This window comes from Salmo trutta, chromosome 31 (assembly GCF_901001165.1).
Source record: "Salmo trutta chromosome 31, fSalTru1.1, whole genome shotgun sequence".
NCBI lineage: Eukaryota > Metazoa > Chordata > Actinopteri > Salmoniformes > Salmonidae > Salmo > Salmo trutta.
The window spans coordinates 25,777,071-25,802,445 of NC_042987.1; the positions used below are offsets into that span (position 1 = coordinate 25,777,071).

Sequence of the window (25,375 nt, forward strand, 5' to 3'; positions counted from 1 at the left end):
AATGTGTAGATTAAAGGAGGAGAGTGTAGCACAGGCAGACATCTATTAGCCTATAATAACAGTTATTAGAGTGAAATTACATTTCCACAAATTAAATTGTAAGTGGGTGGTTATCATGCAAAGTATTTTTCCAATGAACAAAAATCGTGTTTTACAAATATTTAGTGGATGTAGTCTTGAACTGGAGGCTAGAAACAACAGGTCTGCGTCCCAAATGGCACCCTATTCCCTATAGAAAGCCGTACTAGTATTAGCTCCCCGGGCCTCTTGTTTACCTAGTTCCAGTAGCTCTGCTACAGTATACTCTGTGGATTAGAGGGTTGTACAGTCAGCTGGGCTGTTCCCCTGAGGTAATCCATCCCACTCTCTGGTTGCAATGCACATAGCACCTTATTCCGTGTATAGTGCACTACTTTTATAAGGGCCCTGGTCAAAAGTAATGCACTACATAGGGAATAGGGTGCCATTTGAGTGCTCTCTACACCTCCATACCACTCTGCATTTTATTTATCTACAATACCCCCTCAACCTGTGAGTGATGGACAAGAGATGTACTGTACACCTACAGGGTACTCAACTCTTACCCTACGACATCCGGAGCCTGCTGGTTTTCTCTTCTACCTGATAATTAATTGCACCCACCTGGTGTCCCAGGTCTAAATCAATCCCTGATTAGAGAGGAAGAATATATAAAAGCTTTAAGGTCCAGATTTGCATTTGTGGGACTTACGCTTATCTAGGCTTTAGCCCCAAAAAACAACATCATTGTAAAAGTTTATCCCCTTTTCTCAATGCAACACAACCCTTTTTGGTTACATGTTAGTGTGAGCTCCATCCAAGTTTTCATTTCAATTCACGGGTAGGAAAGTAAAATAACAAGATGCTTTAGTTGAACACAGCCCTGCATTAAAAAAAATACATAATCTCTTATTTTCCTCACAGCTTAATCAAATAACTAAGTTTTGATACTGTTGCTCCTCCCTAGGGTCTTCCACCAGGGATGTGGGTCGTTTCTTAGGCCTCAAGAAGTCCAGCTCTCTAGAGAGTTTACAGACAGCCGTTGCCGAGGTAACACTGAACGGTGACATGCCCTTCCACAGGCCACGCCCACGCATCATCAGGGGGCGGGGCTGCAACGAGAGCTTCCGGGCTGCCATCGACAAGTCATACGACAGGCCAGCCGCTACAGAGGATGACGATGAGGACATGGAGACATGTAAGAGACTTCTGTTGGACATGTCTCCATAAGATAGACTTCTGTTGGACATACACTACCGTTCAAAAGTTTGGGGTCCCTTAGAAAAGTAATTGTTTTTGAAAAAAATAAAACATGGCAATTTCTCGCATGGAATAGCCTTAATTTCTCAGAACAATAATAGACTGGTGAGTTTCAGAAGAAAGGACTTTGTTTCTGGCCATTTTGAGCCTGTAATCAAACACACAAATGCTGATGCTCCAGATACTCAACTAGTCTAAATAGGGCCAGTTTTATTGCTTCTTTAATCAGAACAACAGTTTTCAGCTGTGCTAACATAATTGCGAAAGGGTTTATTAATGATCAATTAGCCTTTTAAAATGATAAACTTGGATTAGCTAAGACAACGTGCCATTGGAACACAGGAATGATGGTTGCTGATAATGGGCCTCTATACGCCTATGTAGATATTCCATAAAAATCTGCTGTTTCCAGCTACAATAGTCATTTACAACATTAACAATGTCTACACTGTATTTCTGATCAATTTGATGTTATTTTAATGGACAATAAATAATCTTGTCTTTCAAAAACAAGGACATTTCTAAGTGACCCCAAACTTTTGAACGGTAGTGTACCCCCTTAAGATAGGCATCTATTAGACAGATCTTAGTTCAGGAGACATGTAAGATATAATTATATTGAATAGAAATATTAGCTAACCAAAAGCCAAATACTTTCATACATACTGTATCTTCCATTGATATCTACACACAATTAATGCTAAAGTTACTTGTGTGTATTAAAAGTAAGGATTCAAGATCAAAGACCATATCTTCGTTAAAGATTCTGGCACTATAAAACGTTCTGTTACTGTCTGTCCAGTGGAGGAGGACACCGAGGAGAGCTCTCGGTCCGGGCGCGACTCAGTGTCCACCGTGGCAGATCTGACGCCACTGCCTAACACCGAGAGACCGCTGGTCAACGGCAACCGCACCAATGAAGACGAGAAGGACAAGGGAGGGAATGACAAAAAGAAACTGAAGGACAAAGAGAAGGACAGCAAGAACAAGGCTAAAAAAGGCATGCTGAAAGGCCTGGGAGACATGTTCAGGTAGGACCCGTACGCACACATACACACACTCCATCCTCCTCTAGCAATCCTTTACTGACCATTATAAGTGGGTCATGCCTTTCATCTGATTGTCTGAGATGGTCCTCTGATTGTCTGAGATGGTCCTCTGATTGTCTGAGATGGTCCTCTGAGATGGTCCTCTGAGATGGTCCTCTGAGATGGTCCTCATATTGTCTGAGAGATGGTCCTCTGATCATCTCTGATTGTCTGAGAGATGGTCTCTGATGGTCTCTGAGATGCCAATGATGCATACATCATATATTCCTAGTGGTTTTGACAGAGGTTATGTCCCAAATAGCACCCTATTCGCTATATATAGTGCACTACTTATTTAGTAAAAGTAGTGTACTAAAGTGGTTCTGACAGAGAATGCCGATAGTGTAAAATAATAAGGAGCTCCTCTCAGACATGCAGATCAGATGTGTTTGGCCTACAGGTTTCTGGAAGCTTGAATAGTTTGGCTGCTATAATTGCAGGGAACATTAGAATCATTATTGACCTGAGCACTGTCAGTAGTTACACGCGCAAACACACACACTTTAATCAAGCCCAGATAAAGTATTTGAAATGACTTTGAATACTTTTTAAACCCAGGTCTGGTTGGAGTGTTGCTAGTCGCTCTCTAAACAGAGACACCAGACAGAGGCTAGTCAGAGCTGACCCTCTCAGTTCTCTGGGCTCCACGCACATACACACACACACACATACACACACACACACACACTGCAGCCCAATCAAAGCCTCATAACCATCAGACCACAGCAGCCTCCCTCTCCTACTCTACACCAATCAACACTTGGACTCAAAGCAACACCCAATCTGCTCGCTTTTCAGACTCCTCAAAATGGCCACTGCACACACACACACGCGGCGTTGTCAGTACGGTTGGTTTTTCAATGCTACGGTGTAGTAAAGGGAAGAACTGTAGTACTGTAACTCATGAAAGGTCTCGAGCTGTGACTGTCAAGCCAGACCTTATCACATCAAGATGAATTTGAAATGCGTCTGTTACGTGATTACGTGATGTTACGTGATGTAAATGTGATTGCAATGCATCCTGTCTGTTTTTCTCATATCTCTGTCGTTTGATGTTAAACTGCCATGGCTCATCGTTATCTTCTCATGGACATTCGTTATCTGAGAAAATAACTCGACCGCAAATATATAAAGCAATGCAAACTCTATCTTTCTCTCGCATTCTTTCTCTCTGTTGACGCTTTTTCCCAGAGCCGTTGAACTTGAAGTCTCAAGCATGCCTCTCTCTAATATCAATATGCCTCGTCCATTACTGTCCTGGTTAGTGTTTACTGTCTTATTTCCCTGTAGAGCCTCTAGCCCTGCTCAATATGCCTTAACCAACCATGTTGTTCCACCTCCTACATATGCGATGACATCACCTGGTTTAAACGTCTCTAGAGACTATATCTCTTTCATCATTACTCAATGCCTAGGTTTACCTCCAATGTACTCACATCCTACCTTACCTTTGTCTGTACACTATGCCTTCAATCCTTGCTATCGTGCCCAGAATCCTGCTCCTTTTACTCTCTGTTCCAAACGTGCTAGACGGCCAGTTCGTATAGCCTTTAGCCGTACCCTTATCCTACTTCTCCTCTGGTGATGTGGAGGTTAATCCGGGTCCTGCAGTGCCTAGCTCCACTCCCACTCCCCAGGTGCTCTCATTTGTTGACTTGTGTAACTCTAAAAGCCTTGGTTTCATGCATGTTAACATTAGAAGCCTACTCCCTAAGTTTGTGTTACTCACTGCTTTAGCACACTCTGCCAACCCGGATGTCTTAGCCGTGTCTGAATCCTGGCTTAGGAAAACCACCAAAAACCCTGAAATCTCCATCGCTAACTATAACATTTTCCGTCAAGATAGAACTGCCAAAGGGGGCGGTGTTGCAATCTACTGCAAAGATAGCCTGCAGAGTTCTGTATTACTATCCAAGTCTGTACCTAAACAATTTGAGCTTCTACTTCTAAAAATTCACCTTTCCAGAAACAAGTCTCTCACTGTTGCCGCTTGCTAAAGACCTCCCTCTGCCCCCAGCTGTGCCCTCGATACCATATGTGAATTGATTGCCCCCCCCATCTATCTTCTGAGCTCGTGCTACTAGGTGACCTAAACTGGGACATGCTTAACACCCCGGCCATCCTACAATCTAAGCTTGATGCCCTCAATCTCACACAAATGATAAATGAACCTACCAGGTACAACCCCAAATCCGTAAACACTGGCACCCTCATAGATGTCATCCTAACAAACTCACCCTCCAAATACACCTCTGCTGTTTTCAATCAAGATCTCAGCGATCACTGCCTCATTGCCTGCATCCGTAATGGGTCTGCGACCAAACAACCACCCCTCATCACTGTCAAACGCTCCCTAAAACACTTCTGCGAGCAGGCCTTTCTAATCGACCTGGCCCGAGGTATCCTGGAATGACATTGACCTCATCCCTTCAGTAGATGATGCCTGGCTATTCTTTAAAAGTGCCTTCCTCACCATCTTAAATAAGCATGCCCCACTCAAAAAATGTAGAATTAGGAATATATATAGTCCTTGGTTCACTCCAGACCTGTCTGCCCTTGATCAGCACAAAAACATCCTGTGGCGTTCTGCATTAGCATCGAATAGCCCCCGTGATATGCAACTTTTCAGGGAAGTTAGGAACAAATATACACAGGCAGTTAGAAAAGCTAAGGCTAGCTTTTTCAAACAGAAATTTGCATCCTGAAGTACTAACTACTAAGTTCTGGGACACTGTAAAGTCCATGGAGAATAAGAGCACCTCCTCCCAGCTGCCCACTGCTCTGAGGCTAGGAAACACTGTTACCACCGATAAATCCACTATAATTGAGAATTTCAATAATCATTTCTCTACGGCTGGCCATGCTTTCCACCTGGCTACCCCTACCCCGGTCAACTGCCCGGCACCCTCCACAGCAACCCGCCAAAGCCCCCACATTTCTCCTTCACCCAAATCCAGATAGCTGATGTTCTGAAAGAGCGGCAAAATCTGGACCCATAAAAATCAGCCGGGCTAGACAATCTGGACCCTCTCTTTCTAAAATTATCTGCTGAAATTGTTGCAACCCCTATTACTAGCCTGTTCAACCTCTCTTTTGTAGCGTCTGAGATTCCCAAAGATTGGAAAGCTGCCGCGGTCATCCCCCTCTTCAAAGGGGGTGACACTCTAGACCCAAACTGCTACAGACCTATATCTATCCTACCCTGTCTTTCTAAGGTCTTCGAAAGCCAAGTTAACAAACAGATTACCGATCATTTTGAATCCCACCGTACCTTCTCCGCTATGCAATCTGGTTTCAGAGCTGGTCATGGGTGCACCTCAGCCACGCTCAAGGTCCTAAACGACATCATAACCGCCATCGATAAGAGACATTACTGTGCAGCCGTATTCATCGACCTGGCCAAGGCTTTCGACTCTGTCAATCACCACATTCTTATTGGCAGACTCGACAGCCTTGGTTTCTCAAATGATTGCCTCGCCTGGTTTACCAACTACTTCTCTGACAGAGTTCAGTGTGTCAAATCGGAGGGCCTGTTGTCCGGACCTCTGGCAGTCTCTATGGGTGTGCCACAGGGCTCAATTCTCAGGCCGACTCTCTTCTCTGTATACATCAATGACGTTGCTCTTGCTGCTGGTGATTCTCTGATCCACCTCTACGCAGACGACACCATATACCATTCTGTATATTTCTGGCCCCTCTTTGGACACTGTGTTAACTACCCTCCAGACGAGCTTCAATGCCATACAACTCTACTTCCGTGGCCTCCAACTGCTCTTAAACGCAGGTAAAACTAAATGCATGCTATTCAATCGATCACTGCCCGCACCTGCTCGCCCGTCCAGCATCACTACTCTGGACGGCTCTGACTTAGAATACGTGGACAACTACAAATACCTGGGTGTGTGGTTAGACTGTAAACTCTCCTTCCAGACTCACATTAAGCATCTCCAATCCAAAATTAAATCTAGAATCGGCTTCCTATAACGCAACAAAGCATCCTTCACTCATGCTGCTAAACACACCCTCGTAAAACTGACCATCCTACCGATCCTCGACTTCGGTGATGTCATCTATAAAATAGCCTCCAACACTCTACTCAACAAACTGGATGCAGTCTATCACAGTGCCATCCGTTTTGTCACCAAAGCCCCATACACTACCCACCATTGCGACCTGTACGCTCTCGTTGGTTGGCCCTCGCTTCATACTCGTCGCCAAACCCACTGGCTACAGGTTATCTACAAGTCTCTGCTAGGTAAAGCCCCGCCTTATCTCAGCTCACTGGTCACCATAGCAGCACCCACTCGTAGCACGCGCTCCAGCAGGTATATCTCACTGGTCACCCCCAAAGCCAATTCCTCCTTTGGTCGTCTTTCCTTCCAGTTCTCTGCTGCCAATGACTGGAATGAACTGCAAAAATCTCTGATGCTGGAGACTCATATCTCGCTCACTAGCTTTAAGGCCCAGCTGTCAGAGCAGATCACTGCACCTGTACATAGCCCATCTGTAAACAGCCCATCTATCTACCCACCTCATCCCCATGCTGTATTTATTTATTTATCTTGCTCCTTTGCACCCCAGTATCTCTACTTGCACATTCATCTTCTGCACATCTACCATTCCAGTGTTTAATTGCTATATTGTAATTACTTCACCACCATGGCCTATTTATTGCCTTAACTTACCTCATTTTCACTCACCGTATATAGACTTTTTTAGTTTTCTTTTGTTCTACTGTATTATTGACTGTATGTTTTCTTTATTCCATGTGTAACTCTGTGTTGTATGTGTCAAATTGCTACGCTTTATCTTGGCCAGGTCGCAGTTGCAAATGAGAACTTGTTCTCAACTCGCCTACCTGGTTAAATAAAGGTGGAAAAAAAGAATAATGAAGTCGACTGCTTCTTTAGTTTAAATGTTTCTTGTAAATTTCCATCTTATCAGTGGTGTTGAACTCGTGAGCAGAGAAATAAGGGTTCTGTGCGCAAAATATTAAGAATATTAAATGCCCTTCTGTCATGATGAATGTCCTCATCTCAAAGTTTCACTAGTACCTCCTGTCATAAATCTCCAGTTTGTCCCAAATGGCAGCCTATTCCCTATATACATGGGGGCTCTGGTTGAAAGTAGTGCACTACAAAGGGAACAGGGTACCATTTTGGAGTCCCAAATAAAATTGGGATGTGGCTGGTGTTTAAGGAGACTTAATGGAAGCCACTGGAGTGGAAAGAGAAACTGTCACCTGCTGTCTCTGTGATAGATAGGACCACTCTTAATATTAACACCTACACATCACTGTCAACCACTTTATGCTACATTTGAGGCCATTTGTTGATCAATTAATCAGGTAATAGACCTCCCTCTGCTGTATTTCGCTCCGCTCTGTCTCTCGCTCTCTCTCACTCTTTGAGACTCTGCAGGCCAATTTCCTTCTGAATTAGCCTAGGAAAACTCAGTCAAGTAGAATGTAAAAGTTGAGAGCTAAACATTTGGAGTTTTTATCAGAAGGGAGTTGGAGAGAATGGATGAGTTGATCACCATTAGTAGTTTACTAATTATTGTCTCTGGGGGAACTGTTTTTGTGTGTCCCAAATGGCAATTTTCCCTATAAAGTGTACTACTTTTAAACAGGTCCAATAGGGCTCTGGTTAAAAGGAGTGCATTAGGGAATAGGGTGCCATTTGTGATGCACATTGGAAATACCCAAATCGAAGCCATTTCGGTAAAATTGTCTGTCTGCTGATCCCATTTATATTTCAGGTTTGGTAAACATCGCAAGGACGGAGAGAAAATTGAGCGTAAAGGGTCGAGCAAGTGGAGGCCGGAAGAGCTGCAAGCCTCAGAGGAAGAAACACTGAGGATGAGACTGGAGCAGGAGAGGTCAGTGTCTGTCTACACACACACACACACACACACACCATTTTGTAATATATGTTTTATTGGTATAGAGACTGACAGGACAGTTTAAAAAAAAAAATGTTTTGTGGTGGGACTGGGATTCAATCCCACACGAATACAAGCGTAATGTGCTGAAAGGCATTGGGAGGTGCTACCCACTAGACAAACCCTAGGACACGAGCTACACTCAGTCTAATGAAGGATATGGCAGGAGGGTAATGTCCCAGTCATTTGGGCACCAGGTTGTAAATGCCGAAGCTTATTACTGAACATACACACATACATACAGTTGAAGTCGGAAGTTTACGTACACTTAGGTTGGAGTCATTAAAACTCGTTTTTCAACCACTCCACACATTTCTTGTTAACAAACTATAGTTTTGGCAAGTCGGTTAGGATATCTACTTTGTGCATGACACAAGTAATTTTTCCAACAATTGTTTACAGACAGATTATTTCACTTATAATTCACTGTATCACAATTCCACTGGGTCAGAAGTTTACATGCACTAAATTGACTGTGCCTTTAAACAGCTTGGAAAATTCCAGAAAATGATGTCATGGCTTTAGAAGCTTCTGATAGGCTAATTGACATAATTTGAGTCAATTGGAGGTGTACCTGTGGGTGTATTTCAAGGCCTACCTTCAAACTCAGTGCCTCTTTGCTTGATATCATGGGAAAATCAAAGGAAATTTGCCAAGACCTCAAAAGAAATGGTAGACCTCCACAAGTCTGGTTCATCCTTGGGAGCAATTTCCAAATGGCTGAAGGTACCACGTTCATCTGTACAAACAATAGTACGCATGTATAAATACCATGGGACCACGCACCTGTCATACCGCTCAGGAAGGAGACGCGTTCTGTCTCCTAGAGATGAACGTACTTTGGTGCGAAAAGTGCAAATCAATCCCAGAACAACAGCAAAGGACCTTGTGAAGGTGCTGGAGGAAACGGGTACAAAAGTATCTATATCCACAGTAAAACGAGTCCTCTATCGACATAACCTGAAAGGCCGCTCAGCAAGGAAGAAGCCGCTGCTCCAAAACCACCATAAAAAAGCCAGACTACGTTTTGCAACTGCACATGGGGACAAAGATTGTACTTTTTGTAGAAATGTCCTCTGGTCTGATGAAACAAGAATATAACTGTTTGGCCATAATGACCATCATTATGTTAGGAGGAGAAAGGGGGAGGCTTGCAAGCCAAAGAACACCATCCCAACCGTGAAGAACGGGGGTGGCAGCATCATGTTATGGGGGTGCTTTGCTGCAGGAGGGACTGGTGCACTTCACAAAATAGATGGCATCATGAGGCAGGAAAATTATGTGGATATATTGAAGCAACATCTCAAGACATCAGTCAGAAAGTTAAAGCTTGATCGCAAATGGGTCTTGCAAATGGACAATGACCCCAAGCATACTTCCAAATTTGTGGCAAAATGGCTTAAGGACAATGAAGTCAAGGTTTTGGAGTGGCCATCACAAAGCCCTGACCTCAATCCTATAGAAAATTTGTGAGCAGAACTGAAAAAGTACGTGCGAGCAAGGAAGCTTTACAAACCTGACTCAGTTACACCAGCTCTGTCATGAGGAATGGGCCAAAATTCACCCAACTTATTGTGGGAAGCTTGTGGAAGGCTACCCGAAATGTTTGACCCAAGTTAAACAATTTATAGGCAATGCTACCAAATACTAATTGAGTATATGTAAACTTCTGACCCACTGGGAATGTGATGAAAGAAATAAAAGCAGAAATAAATCACTCTCTCTACTATTATTCTGACATTTCACATTCTTAAAATAAAGTTGGGATCCCAACTGACTTAAGACAGGGAATTTCTACTCGGATTAAATGTCAGGAATTGTGAAAAACTGTGTTTAAATGTATTTGGCTAAGGTTTATGTAAACTTCCGACTTCAACTGTACATACACACACACTACAATACTCTTAATTCTTCTGCTGGTGTTTTAGGTGCATGATCACTGCCCCTAAAACATGGTATTTAACACTTGTGTTTCACATTATTAGAAAGTTCAGACATCGGTTTTGAGGGCGATTTTTCACATTGTGATAACCCCCTATAATGTAGAGTAATAACTGGTTTGACAAAATGCAACTGAATTTTGCGATGTTCTCACCTGTTTATGACATGTTCTTGTGTGCCTACGTTGCTTCCTCTGCTCTCCAACTACTGCATTTGGGACACAACCATGGATTCCTCAAAATAAAAATGGTGTTTTTAGTAGAACTTAGTTATACAGGCCCAATACAGTAAATTTACTACTAGAGGTCAAATAGGATATTGCACAAGACATGGCTGTCACTGAAATGTACCATTGATGCAAAACTAAACTAAAGCCATTAACAGGGCTTTCTGGTCAGTCGCAGTCTTTTCTGTTTCCACCAGGAGCCAAAGAAAGGTCAAGGGTCAAAATATTGGGAAGCCTCACTGAAAGAGCCTGCTCTGTCTTCGTTCCCTGGCCTGTCTTACTTGCCCCTGTCTCAATGACTCCATCCTTTTCTGTGATCCCACAAGTCAACTAAAAGCTACATCCTCACATGCTCTAGAGACAGGGAGAGAGTCCCAAGTGGCACCCTATTCCCTATATAGTTGCCCTGGTCTAAAGTAGTGCACTGTATTGGGAATAGGGTGCTATTTGGGATGCAACTGAAGAATTGAGAGGGAGTGTTTTGTTGGTGCTTGATGTACACCACCCTACTGCAGCACTGAGTGTTTCCTTTGATTTACCCTCTATTGAAGGACTGAAAGGTTTGGGAGCAATCATTGACATGAGAGCTTCTTTTGAAGCCCAGATATTTAGTGCCCTGGCTGTGGGTGATAATGATCACACTCATCACGACACTTCCATTTCTACGTACCATGTCATTACAGTGCTGATGCACAGCCAATCACTTGGACATGGAGACCAAATCAAAGGAACTGCCATTATAAATTCACATCAACAAAATAGCTCCCTCTGCTTTGGGCTCTCGGCTAATAAGTGCTGCAAATTATGGATTCAGAAGGAAATATACTGCAAGGTGAATCGATGCACAATTCATTTAGATCATAAGCCATGACTATACTTATGTTAATGATCTTGTCATGAAATACCGTGAGTTGAGACACCCAGAAATCATTATGGTCAAACCTATAGGAAACACTTGTATGAATAAATCTGACGTGACTCACTGTCAATTCAGATGTACTGTAGTAGCCATTATTGAAGATAAACTATATATATACAAAAGTATGTGGATACCCTTTCAAATTAGTGGATTTGGCTATTTCAGCCACACCCGTTGCAGACAGGTGTATAAAATCGAGCACACAGCATGCAATCTCCATAGAAAAACATTGGCAATAGAATGGCCTTACTGAAGAGCTCAGTGACTTTCAACATGGCACCGTCATAGGATGCAATAAGTCAGTTCGTCAAATTTCTGCCTTGCTAGAGCTGCTCCGGCCAACTAAGTGCTGTTATTGTGAAGTGGAAACGTCTCAGAGCAACAACAGCTCAGCCGCAAAGTGGTAGGCCACACAAACTCACAGAATGGGACTGCCGAGTGCTGAAGCGTGTAGCGTATAAAAATCATCTGTCCTCGGTTGCAACACTAACTACCGAGTTCCAAACGGTCTCTGGAATCAACGTCAGCACAATAACTGTTCGTCGGGAGCTTCATGAAATGGGTTTCCATGGCGGGACCACCATTCACCACCATGCGCAATGCCAAGTGTCAGCTGGAGTGGTGTAAAGTTCGCCGCCATTGGAATGATGAATCACGCTTCACCGTCTGGCATTCTGACAGACAAATCTGGGTTACCTACCTGCCCGAATGCATAGTGCTAACTGTAAAGTTTGATAGAGGAATAATGGTCTGGGGCTGTTTTTCATGGTTCAGACTAGGCTCCTTAGTTCCATTGAAGGGAAATCGTAACGCTACAGCATACAATGACATTCTAGACGATTCTGTGCTTCCAACTTTGTGGCAAAAGTTTGGGGAAGGCCGTGTCTTGTTTCAGCATGACAATGCCCCTGTGCACATAGCGAGATCCATACAGAAATGGTTTGTAGAAATCGGTGTGGAAGGACTTGACTGGTCTGCACAACCCCATCCAACACCTTTGGGATTAATTGGAACGCCGACTGTGAGCCATTCCTAATCGCCCAACATCAGTGCCAGACCTCACTAATGCTCTTGTGGCTGAATGGAAGCAAGTCCCCGCAGCAATGTTCCAACATCTAGTGGAAAGACTTCCCAGAAGAGTGGAGGCTGTTATAGCAGCAAAAGGGGAACCAACTCCTTATTAATGCCCATGATTTTGGAATAAAGATGTTCGACAAGCAGGTATCCACATACTTTTGGTCATGTAATATTATTGTCCTCTGTACATTTTTGATCACATTCATTACTATTCTGTAGATGGATCTCAAGTTACAGTAAGTCAGTGTATCATCAATCATGCTTCATTTCTTATCCAGATGAAACACTTGCATTCTCAGTGTGCTATCTACCTACTCCTCCACCCCTCTCTCTACAGACCATTCCTTGGTGAACAGCTAAGGTATTACTTTTAAGTGCAAGGAGGGAGTACCTCAACGAGCACATAATTACAGCTATGCCAATTATCAACCTTTAAACTAGCAATTATCATCCCCTTGCTTCTCTCTGGGCCTCTTTACTGCCGGGGAACGAGGGAAAGAGAAAAGAGGACAGACAGGTTTGCCTCGTCTAGCACTCAACAGGGAAATCTAAATAATTATGCCTCAAGAAATGTGCATAATGAAATGGTAAGTCAAAGAAAAGGGTTTTCTATTTAAGTGTGAAAATAAAATAGTCATTATACGGGAAAATATTTCTCCATGAAGGCAGTAATATTTCCCTGATGAGCTTGAAAGAGCTCATCACATATTCCAGGCAGTCGCTGAGATGAATAGACTAAGCCATCTTTTGAATAATGTTATGTTTAGGATTTTTTTGGGGAAACATAGTCCTCTTATAACACGTTAGCACTGTAGCCTCCCCTGAGTGAAGACACGCTAAAGCTTGTTTGTAGACTCAGCGAATATCTACATTACCAGAAGGCAACGGGCTCTTGAGAGAGCTTTCTTTAAACCGGGAGAAAACAAGGTTTGTGTTGGGAGTGTAGTAAGCTAGTGATGGGAAACACTGTGCCGCTGATGAGGGCAGACATGGCAATCTGCTCCCTGTGTTTGGCTCCCTCAGAAGCCTTGCCATGGAAGGGAGGTGGAGGGGTCACCAATGCTATGTTCTAAGCAGGCTAGCTAGACCGACGGAATTAATGTGTCTCCTTACAACAGGAGCTGCCTTGACATGAAAGCCTGTACAATCTCAATCCCTACATCTTCTGAAAGAACCACTAGAGCAGAATCGGCTTCCTCAAATTCAAGCTCTGTTTACCTTGTACCACAAAAATGCTAATTGTTCCCACCTCCATTCAAATGAGATATTCTATCTAGAGAATAACAAGTGCCAACACAGGTCATAATCCTGAGCCTCTATCCAAGTGGGCCAGCCAGGAAGAAGGATTGAGTTAACCGTTGGACCAAACAATGGCCTCAGCCCTGACATGTTTCTGTGAGGAAACCCTCCGAGGTCTTAATGATTGGCCCTGATGAGAGATGTAAATATCTCTACTTTCAAAGAGTAGGTGGCTAGGAGCTATAATGGGTTCTATACTCGTGAAGGAGGGGGGAGTAGATGGCATAAGAACCAGGGTTGATGGGAGGCCTTTCCTCATTTTCCACACAGAACAATGTTCCATTGTGTTCACTGTGTAACGATAATGTGATGTCCCTTGGTGACAGCAGTGGAAAAAGTACCCAATTGTCGTACTTGAGTAAGAGTAAACATACTTTTTATAGAAAATGACTTGAGTCACCCAGTAAAATACTACTTGAGTAAAAGTATTAGGTTTTAAATATACTTAGTTGGGCTAAGTAGAAATAGTTCTGCCATATTCTGGTTACGAGAACTCTAATAGTTTGCTAAATTTCAGTTTGTTACAAAATAAGCTAGTATAGTGTAGAGAATCATTGTACCATCAATCAAAAATTGTTGTTTTAGCTGTTCTTGAAGCTGGTGTACAAAACCAAAAGTAAAAGACGCAAAACTAAAGAACGGGAAGCATAGAAATAGTGCACATAGAACAGATCTACCCCTTCTTAGACTTGTTTTCAAGTAGTGATTGATCTATAACTCACATTGCTCTGTGAATTTTGTCTGATCGCCCAAAAAGTTACATATTGCTTTAAGTATCAAATGTGAATGTAATTGCTAAAATATACTTCAGTAAAAGTATAAATAATTTCAAATTCCTTATTAACCAAACGGCACTTTTATTTATATATATATATATATATATATATATATATATATATTATTTTTTTTATTTTTACTGATAGCCAGGGGCACACTCCAACATTGACATAATTTACAACAGAGCATGTGTGTTTAGTGAGTAAATTGTATTTTATTTTTTTAAATATGTGTTTTAGTGAGTCCGTCAGATCAGAGGAAGTACAGGTGATCAGGGATGTTCTCTACAAAAGTGCGTGAATTGGACCATTTTCCTGTCCTGCCAAGTGTTCAAAATGTAACGAGTACTTTTGGGTGTCAGGAAAATATATGGAGTAAAAAGTATATTTTCTTTAGGAATTTGGTGAAGTAAAAGTTGTCAAATATAAATAGATAAGTACAGATACCCCCTAAAAATAGCTTAAGTAGTATTTTTACTTAAGTACTTTACACCCCTGCTTGGTGGTAAAAGCTACACAATAATGATAAAACATAGTGAATGAAAGGAAAGTGGGATTAGATGTATACATAATATATTCCGGACAGTTGATTCACCAGACAGGTGCTTGTCGGTGTCCCAAATGGTACCATATTCCCTATATTGTGCACTACTTTTGACCAGGCCTAGTGCACTATATGGGGAATATGGTGCTATTTAGGATGCACTAAACAATTCTGTTTTTCTGTCTAGCTGTGAAGAGAAGGCCCTGACCCTCACCTGAGGAGTAAATTCATACAGACAGTCAATTAGAGGTGGATTTTCTCCAGCCTCTGGCCTTGACCAATCAATATGTGTTTTACCAGAGGAATTGCAAATCCCAACTGATCCTTGGGAAAGGAACTGCCATTACAGATCAGACATTGATTAGGTTAAAGTTTCTGCTTCTCCACCCTTCCCAAGGTAGACTACTCAGACCGCCATAGAATTTCTAACTATTTCACTGCAGCAATGGAAAGTTTACACGAGGGTTTAAAAATACATAAGTGTTATAGAAAGGAGGGCAGCTGCCTTTTACAATAAGGATGTAAAAATGTTTTCTTTTGTCTCAAATGCACCCTATTCACTGTATACGGCTCTGGTCAAAAGCTGTACACTATATAGGGAAGCCTACCAGACGAGCTAAATTCCAACACTGAACCATGCATAAGAGCACTAGCTGTTCCGGATGACTGTGATCACGCTCTCTGTAGCCGATATGAGTAAGGCCACAGAGCCAGACTGATTACCAGGATTGCGTACTCCGAGCATACGCTAACCAGCTGGCAAGTGACATTTTCAACTTCTCCCTGACCCAGTCTGTAAAACCTACATGTTTCAAGCAGACTACCATAGTCCCTGTACCCAAGAACGCCAAGGTAGCCGGTCTAAATACTATCTCCCCGTAGCACTCATATCTGTAGCCATGAAATGCTTTGAAAGGCAGGTCATGGCTCACATCAACACCATCGTCTCAGAAACGCTTGAACCACTGCAATTTGCATACCGCCCCAACAGATCCACAGATGACGCAATCGCTATTGCACTCCACACTGCCCTTTTCCACCCGGACAAAAGGAACAACTATGTAAGAATGCTGTTCATTGACTGCAGCTCAGCGTTCATCGCCATAGTGCCCTCCAAGCTCATCACTAAGCCAAGGATTTAACACCTCCCTCTGCAAATGGATCCTGGACTTCCTGATGGGCCATTTGGTGAGGGTAGGCAACAGCGCTTCTGCCACGCTGATCCTCAACACAGGGGCTCCTCAGGGATGTGTGCTTAGTCCCCTCCTGTACTCCCTGTTGACCCACGACTGCGTGGCCGCACACGACCTTGGCCAACGACAACAGTGGTAGGCCTGATCCACGACGACCATGAGACCTGGAAGTGTGGTGCCACGACAACAGCCTCTCCCTCAACGTCAGTAAGACAGGAGCTGATTGTGGACTACAGGAAATGAGGGCCGAGCACGCCCCCACTCACATTGACAGCGCTGTAGTGGAGCGGGTCGAGAGCTTCAAGTTCCTCGGTGTTCACATCATAAAGGACCCATCATGGTCCAAACACACCAACACAGTCATGAAGAAGGCACGACAATGCTTCTTCCTCCTCAAGAGTAGATTTGGCATGGGCCCTCAGATCCTCAGAGTTATACAGCTGCACAATTGAGAGTATCTTGACTGGCTGCATCACCGCTTGATATGGGGACTGCTTGGCATCCGACCGCAAGGCGCTACATAGGGTAGTGCGTATGGCCAAGTACATCACTGGGGCCGAGCTCCCTGCCACTCAGGACCTATATGCCAGGCGGTGTCAGAGGAAGGCCCTAAAAATTGTCAGACTCCAGCCACCAAAGTCAGACTTTTCTTTCTGCTACCGCACGGTAAACGGTACCAGAGCGCCAAGTCTGGGACCAAAAAGGCTCCTGAACAGCTTCTACCGCCAAGCCATAAGACCACTGAACAGCTAATCAAATGGCTTCCCGGACTATTTGCATAGATTTTTTTTGCACTGGCTCTATGCACTCTCACTGGACTCTACCCACACAGTCACACATTCTACACAGTCACACATTCTACATAGACACTACATATGCTTACACACACAAAACATACACATGCATATTGACTCCACACAGATACACTTTTAAACTCTTAGACACTGTTCACACATGCTGCTGCAACTCTGTTTATTTGTTTATAATCTATCCTGATTGCCTAGTCACTTTTACCCCTACCTACATGTACATATTACCTCAATCACCTCAGCTACCTTGTACCCCAGCACATTGACTCTGTACTGGAAGTCTTTGTACACTGAGTATATAAAAAATTAAGAACTGCTCTTACCATGACATATAGACTGATCAGGTGAATCCAGGTGAAAGCTTTGGTCCCTTGTTGATGTCACTAGTTAAATCCACTTCAATCAGTGTAGATGAAGGGGAGGAGACAGGTTAAAGAATGATTTTTAAGCCTTGAGACAATTGAGACATGTATGCCATTCAGAGGGTGAATGGGCAAGACAAAAGATTTAAGTGCCTTTGAACGGAGTATTGTAGTAGGTGCCAGGCGTACCGGTTTGTGTCAAGAACTGCAATGCTTCTGGGTTTTTCATGCTCAACAATTTCCCGTGTGTATCAAGAATGGTCCACTACCCAAAGGACATTCAGCCCACTTGACACAACTGTGGCAAGTATTGAAGTCAACATAGGCCAGCTTCACTGTAGAACGCTTTCGACACCTTGTAGAGTCCATGCCCTGACGAATTGAGGATGTTCTGAGGGCAAACAGGGGGTGCAAATGTTTGGTATACTCTGTATATAGCCTCATTATTTTATTGTTACTATTTCCTTTTGTGCTCATTTTATTTTTCATTTGGCATTGTCTGGAAAGGGCTCATAAGTAAGCATTTCACAGTAAAGTCTACGCCTGTTGTATTCAGTGCATGTGTCAAATACATTTGATTTCAATAGGGTGTCATCCACAGTTTTCCTTTTGAATCAATAAAAAAACATTCCCTGTCTCCTTTCCTCCAGGATCCAGGTTAAGACCCGGGAGCTGCGGGAGCGGCAGGCACGGGAGAGGGACTACGCTGAGATCCTGGACATCAACCTGAGCCGAGACGAGGAGCACCCCTATGCCGGCATCGGGCCACTGGACACGTCCCTGGGCAGCGGGCACAGCCGTCCCCAGAGCCCCCTAGACAACGACCACCACCACCAAGACTCCTCCCTCTACACACAAGTCGGCAAGGCCCGCAACGCAAACGGACGCCCTCCCTCCGCCGACAGGTAGGGGGCCGAGGGTCGGTCCTACGCTATGAGGGGCAGAACTGGGTATAAATACTTTGGCCATTTGCTCAATCCTGCCAGGAGTGCCAGATGGGCAGGGTTTGTCTTTGAACCCGGGGCTGATGAAGAGTGGTAGTAATACCACTATAAATACCACTATCAAGCACCATTAACTAGCACTTCTGCCTGGTACATTGTTTTTATGGACCAATTCATCGTGCTAAAGACCATCATTCAAGCCTCAGTGGTGTTGAAGAACTCATTCCTTTATAGGTGAAATAGTATCTTGCTGTGTCTAAGTAACGCTAGGACAAACACTGTTGCACTGAAGTGTCTTAGTCCAGTCATCACACCTCACCCCAGGAAAATAACCACAGCAATGAAAGGCAGTTAAATATCACCACTCTACTGACAGGGGCTCACTGGTGATTACCTTGGTCCTGAGGGGAAAGGAAGGCAACATTTCTACATTTTCACTTACTCTCTCCTGTTGCATGTTCATGAAATGCGTCCCAAATGGCACCATATTTCCTACATAGCTGCGCTTTTACTTGTATAGGCCCTGGTCAAAAGTAGTGCACTATATAGGGAATATAGCTCTGGTTTAGGATTCAGCCATACTGTAGATAAACCAATTTGGGACTCAGAATCGAATTCTGGTCCTCAAGCTAATCCGGTTTACTTTCCTTTAGGATTGGCATCTGTTAATCATCTCACACCATTCTCTAGACTGTTGTGGAATGGAATATATTTTCATTTTACCAACTTTCAACTTAATTGTCCCAGATTGGTTTTACAACAATACTCCAACATATAATCGTACATCAATGATCTGTATTCCTACCATGTATTCATTCATACTCAGTGTACCAGTGACAGTACTATACATCACACATGAAGCTATGAGAAACCATAAGCCTGTGTGCCCTCTGTCCACAGCAGTAGTCAGTGTCTGCGTCCCAAATGGTACCCTATTCCCTATAGTGAACAACTTTTGACCAGGTATTTGTGCACTACGTCGGGAATATGGTACCATTTGGGACGCTGACCCAATATTACAGTGCCATTTGGGACGCAGGACCAGTATTAAATTGTAAGTCTGTATGGCCTGAAGCGTATTACAGAATGAATTACGTGATTTCTCTAGCCAAAGAGAATACAGGGTGTTATTTCACATGTTCCTATACTCACAGCAGTGTGTATATTATTAATACTGTATGTAGTATTGATTTGTAAATGATTGTGCTGCCACAGTGTTAGTGTTCTGTTATACAGGTAAATGCCAAAATAAAGGAAACATAGTGTCAACATAGTGTTTTAATTGGGCGTTGAGCCAGAACAGTTTCAATACACCTTGGCATAGATTCTACAAGTGTCTGGACTCTATTGGAGGGATGCGATGCCATTCTTCCACGAGAAAATGCTGTCTCAGGCACCGCTCCAGAATCTCCTAGAAGTGTTCAGTTGGGTTGAGATTAGGTGACAGATGGTCATGGCATATGGTTTACATTGTTTTCATGCTATTAAACCATTCAGTGACCACTTGTGGATGGGGGCATTGTCATCCTATGGGGGCATAGCCATGGTAGCCAAAATAATGACCTGATCAGCATTTTTATACATGACCCTAAGCATGATGGGATGTTAATTACCTTTGGAATCACAGCTGTGTGGAAGCACCTGCTTTCAATATACTTTGTATCCCTCATTTACTCAAGTGTTTCCTTTATTTTGTCAGTTACCTGTAGTTGTAGAGCGAGGATGTGTGAAGTGAACAGCATTACCATGCACTGCTGCTGTTGAACGAGACCAGCAATACCATAGAGCACTTGTTCAATAAACAGTCAAGGACTTCATGTTGTTGTTCATGATGCACCACAACGATTCAGCTCCATGGAGAAAGGTGTAGAATTCCGGGAAATTCTCTACACCGCCAATGTGGGGGCCTCTAAAATGTTATCTAAAATTCCCCCAGGCCGACCGCGCCCATTGCCACGCCCACCTACTAAGCCCTTTTTTGCCCGAGGTAAAAACCCTGACTTCGACTATGTAGTTCAGGGCTAATGCTATGATTGAGAGACTGATTTAGTTATTGATATGTGGCCCACAATATATCTAGTCATGTCCATGGCACTATAAGACCTACAGTATGTGTTGCTATGATAATGGTGGCCATTGGACAGTCATACCCTGTATTACAGTGAGGGGTGATGCGCTGTCTAAACGGCCCTTGTCTGTCTCCGAATGTGAAAGCCAGAATACTGCAGCTAGGGGCCTAGTCTCCTCCCTCTTTCATTCCTCTTAGAGCTAGAACATCACCCATTGCCCTTTTTGTCCGCTTGGCAGAGAAGGAAAACAAATCTGCAGCTGTATAAATATACAGTGGAATTCATTTTTTAATTGCCTACAGTAGGTGCTTGCAAAACTACGGACCATCAGAACTTTCAATTTAACTGTGCAGCGCAAAATGAGTCTGCCAGGAGCTTCATGAAACCCAGAGGAGAAGTCAGCCATTTCCTCCACCCTGAGAACCATGACTGACTTCTGTCAACTCAATCATATTGTTGCAACAGGCGGAGTGTTAAATGGCACCCTATTGCCTATGTAGTGCACTACTTCTGACCAGGGACCTGGTCAAAAGTAGTGCCCTATATAGGGAATAGGGTTCCATTTGAGACGCAACCATACTTGTGCAACATAGTTGAAACATCATAGAGCTTTTTGTGGAGTTCATAGGCTTTGGTACTGTGTATTAGCCTACAGTATGGAACTGAAACATGGCTGGGCTCGTATGGGCTGCCTGATAAAAGGATTTATAGAGTGAGTGAAAGAAAATGATTTATGTTGAAATTACTCTGTTTGTTGTGCAGTAATTGTTATTTTGGTAGGGGTCCTATATTTATTGTATTGGCGGTACTGTAGCTGTAAGTTAAGAATATTCTCTCTCTGTGAGCTAGTCCTTCATGGTCCTCTGCCAAATTGCATAACCTCTCCTGGATATTGTGGTTGGTCCTACTTGCCCTCTCCGTCTGCCAAAGAAAATATTGTGCAAAGCCCAAACTTATCTCAGTAACCTTTTCCCACAATTGCTGTGTATATTTCACAAGGTCTTGAGTTCAAATTTGACATCTGGTATCATTTGTCATAACCTTGTAAGTCCTAAGCCCCCAAATAGACAGAAAATGCAATTATGTACTTGGCAACAACTGTGTTGGCCATAACAATGTAGTCTACTTTAGTGAGAACCACAGAGCACTGGGAGAGTTCTGCTATTTAAACAGCAACAAAGCGGTCACCCAACACTTTTTTGGTAAACAGCTGAGGAACTGGGCTGAAGTAATGTAACAACTCTCAAATTCATAGACCATCCATCAGATCAAAAATACCCCATGTCCAAAAAAGGATGTACCAATCCCTGTTTGCCCCTTTAATGTGTTCAAGAGCACTGGGCATGTTCTTTCATTGGTGTATATATCGTGAATGCCTCAAATGTGGTGTTCCATCACATGATGCAGTTTAAACTAGTGAATTCTCTCCTGTATCTGTATTGTGTTATCCCCCTCCAGGAGAATAGAGACCCTGGTTGTGGGATTTCATGTGATTTGATTCCCCTTCTCTGTGGCTGTTCTTATTGAATCTGCTCTATTATGTTCATTTAGGCCTGTAAGAAAAAGCCCTCGGAGCAAAGCAACATATAGGAGTGGTCACCCGAAGCATTATATGAAACAGCTAGCCAAGCAGCATCTGTGAGGAAGTCACAAATGGCACCCTATTCCCTATATAGTGTCTGGTCTAAAGTAGTGCACTAGTGACATTTGGGAAGTATAATGAGGTTCTGGGAGCCTGATAAGGCCCTACAGTGAGTAACATCACACCACGGGGGGTCACTTCAACCTTGATCCATCTGCTTAGCTTTGCAGATGAATAGAAAAGGCAGTTGAATGTGGGACCACTCGGTGGGGGGTGTGTGTGTGTGTGTGTTGGTGTGTGTGTGTGCGCGCCCGCATCAGAGGGCAATTCATTCCCACATAAAACGTGGGTAAACACACTGGTAATCCCCCTTTATTCAGACAGAGTGCTTTCAGATACCCAACAGGAGTCCCTCGAGTCTCTCTCTCTCACACACACACACACACACACACACGCCACAGATTCTACCACCTACGATGATGGGGAAAGAATGGGTGTTGTGGAAAACCAAACTGTTAAGAGAAACCGTGAAATCGGTAAGAATGTGTTGAGAGAAAGTCACTGTAGTTGAAATAGTGTTACTAAAACAGCAGGCTGAATAAGCTGTAGACACTACACACAAACCTCATCTGTCATTTCAAATGATACGTTCATGTGATAAACTAGAAGCGTTTGACCTCTAGCTAATGTCTTTATCTGCTGATTATCTATCAATCTGGTTTTTAGAAACGTTCCAAATGGCACCCTATTTCCAATATAGTGCACTACTTTTGCCGTGCCCTATGGGGTCTGGTCAAAAGTAGTGCAATATATAGGAAGTACGGGTGGCATTTGGGACGCAGACAGAATGTGTAGCTGATGCGCTCTCGGACCCGTTATTGTAATTAACGGTTTATTACAGAGTCGTTACTTTTTACTCAATAAACCATCGTGTGATGTATTAGGTCATATCAGTGACTGTTGTTTAAATATGTGGCTGTAGATTTTAACGATCAGCTACTATCATCTCCCATCTGCTCTTCTGTGACAGAGTCATCCCTTAGTTAATCTATAGGGGAGACATGCCATTCTGTTCCCTGCCTAATCCAGGGCTCCTTCCTGGCCACCAACCTCTGGGGAGGCAGGACTGGACTCTGTATGATTCTATAGAAATCCTGTCTAGGTTTGCAAAATCCCGCTTACTTTCCCAAAATGCCTAGGTTTTCCAGAAATCCTGGATGGAGGGTTTTAGATTTCCTGCTGATTCTCTCCTGATTCCGTAAATCTTACAACCTGGATTTAGAGAGAACCTGGGAATTTGGGAAAAGTTACTGGAATTGTGCAGCTCTAATCCTGTCTGAATGTGGGAGAGTATACCTCTATGGCCATTGCCTTCATCTCATTTGTCTTCACTGTTCTGGCAAGGTTGTTGGTGTTTTATACAGCTTAGTTCCAGTCCTAAAAAGGTTTTGATGCTCTTATTTACCTTGACAACGCAAAGGTTTAAAGCTGAAAGAAGGTTGTGTGAGTGGGAGTGGGATGGGTGAGAATGTCAATAGGTTGAATAAGTGTGATTAGTGGCAAATGGCACACTGTTCCCTATACAGTGCACTACTTCTGACCAGTAGTGGCACTATATAGGGAATAGGGTGCTATTTAGGATGCTGCCTGTGTCTCCTATCCTTCCCTACTAACATATGATACGCTCCTATCCTTCCCTACTAACATATGATACGCTCCTATCCTTCCCTACTAACATACGCTCCTATCCTTCCCTACTAACATATGATACGCTCCTATCCTTCCCTACTACCATATGATACGCTCCTATCCTTCCCTACTACCATATGATACGCTCCTATCCTTCCCTACTAACATATGATACGCTCCTATCCTTCCCTACTAACATATGATACGCTCCTATCCTTCCCTACTAACATATGATACGCTCCTATCCTTCCCTACTAACATATGATACGCTCCTATCCTTCCCTACTAACATATGATACGCTCCTATCCTTCCCTACTAACATATGATACGCTCCTATCCTTCCCTACTAACATATGATACGCTCCTATCCTTCCCTACTAACATATGATACGCTCCTATCCTTCCCTACTAACATATGATACGCTCCTATCCTTCCCTACTAACATACGCTCCTATCCTTCCCTACTAACATACGCTCCTATCCTTCCCTACTAACATACGCTCCTATCCTTCCCTACTAACATACGCTCCTATCCTTCCCTACTAACATACGCTCCTATCCTTCCCTACTAACATATGATACGCTCCTATCCTTCCCTACTAGCATATGATACGCTCCTATCCTTCCCTACTAACATACGATACGCTCCTATCCTTCCCTACTAACATATGATACGCTCCTATCCTTCCCTACTAACATATGATACGCTCCTATCCTTCCCTACCAACATATGATACGCTCCTATCCTTCCCTACTAACATATGATACGCTCCTATCCTTCCCTACTAACATACGATACGCTCCTATCCTTCCCTACTAACATATGATACGCTCCTATCCTTCCCTACCAACATATGATACGCTCCTATCCTTCCCTACTAACATACGCTCCTATCCTTCCCTACTACCATATGATACGCTCCTATCCTTCCCTACTAACATATGATACGCTCCTATCCTTCCCTACTAACATATGATACGCTCCTATCCTTCCCTACCAACATATGATACGCTCCTATCCTTCCCTACTATCATATGATACGCTCCTATCCTTCCCTACTAACATATGATACGCTCCTATCCTTCCCTACTAACATATGATACGCTCCTATCCTTCCCTACTAACATATGATACGCTCCTATCCTTCCCTACTAACATATGATACGCTCCTATCCTTCCCTACTAACATACGATACGCTCCTATCCTTCCCTACTACCATATGATACGCTCCTATCCTTCCCTACTAACATACGCTCCTATCCTTCCCTACTAACATACGCTCCTATCCTTCCCTACTAACATATGATACGCTCCTATCCTTCCCTACCAACATATGATACGCTCCTATCCTTCCCTACCAACATATGATACGCTCCTATCCTTCCCTACTAACATATGATACGCTCCTATCCTTCCCTACTAACATACGCTCCTATCCTTCCCTACTAACATATGATACGCTCCTATCCTTCCCTACTAACATACGCTCCTATCCTTCCCTACTAACATATGATACGCTCCTATCCTTCCCTACTAACATATGATACGCTCCTATCCTTCCCTACTAACATATGATACGCTCCTATCCTTCCCTACTAACATACGCTCCTATCCTTCCCTACTAACATACGC

At 43.4% G+C, this 25,375-nt stretch overlaps 1 protein-coding gene across 6 annotated transcripts in view; it reads left to right on the forward strand.

Moving 5' to 3' along the window:
• LOC115169829 (partitioning defective 3 homolog) overlaps positions 1 to 25,375 on the forward strand; it is a 264,582-nt gene that overhangs the window by 192,112 nt on the left and 47,095 nt on the right. For all 6 annotated transcript variants that reach the window (XM_029725831.1, XM_029725832.1, XM_029725833.1 and 3 more), the window contains 4 exons: positions 986 to 1,216; positions 2,081 to 2,309; positions 8,127 to 8,246; positions 18,106 to 18,360. In XM_029725831.1, the coding sequence (XP_029581691.1) occupies positions 986 to 1,216; positions 2,081 to 2,309; positions 8,127 to 8,246; positions 18,106 to 18,360 (835 nt within the window). The remainder of the gene's footprint in view (positions 1 to 985; positions 1,217 to 2,080; positions 2,310 to 8,126; positions 8,247 to 18,105; positions 18,361 to 25,375) is intronic.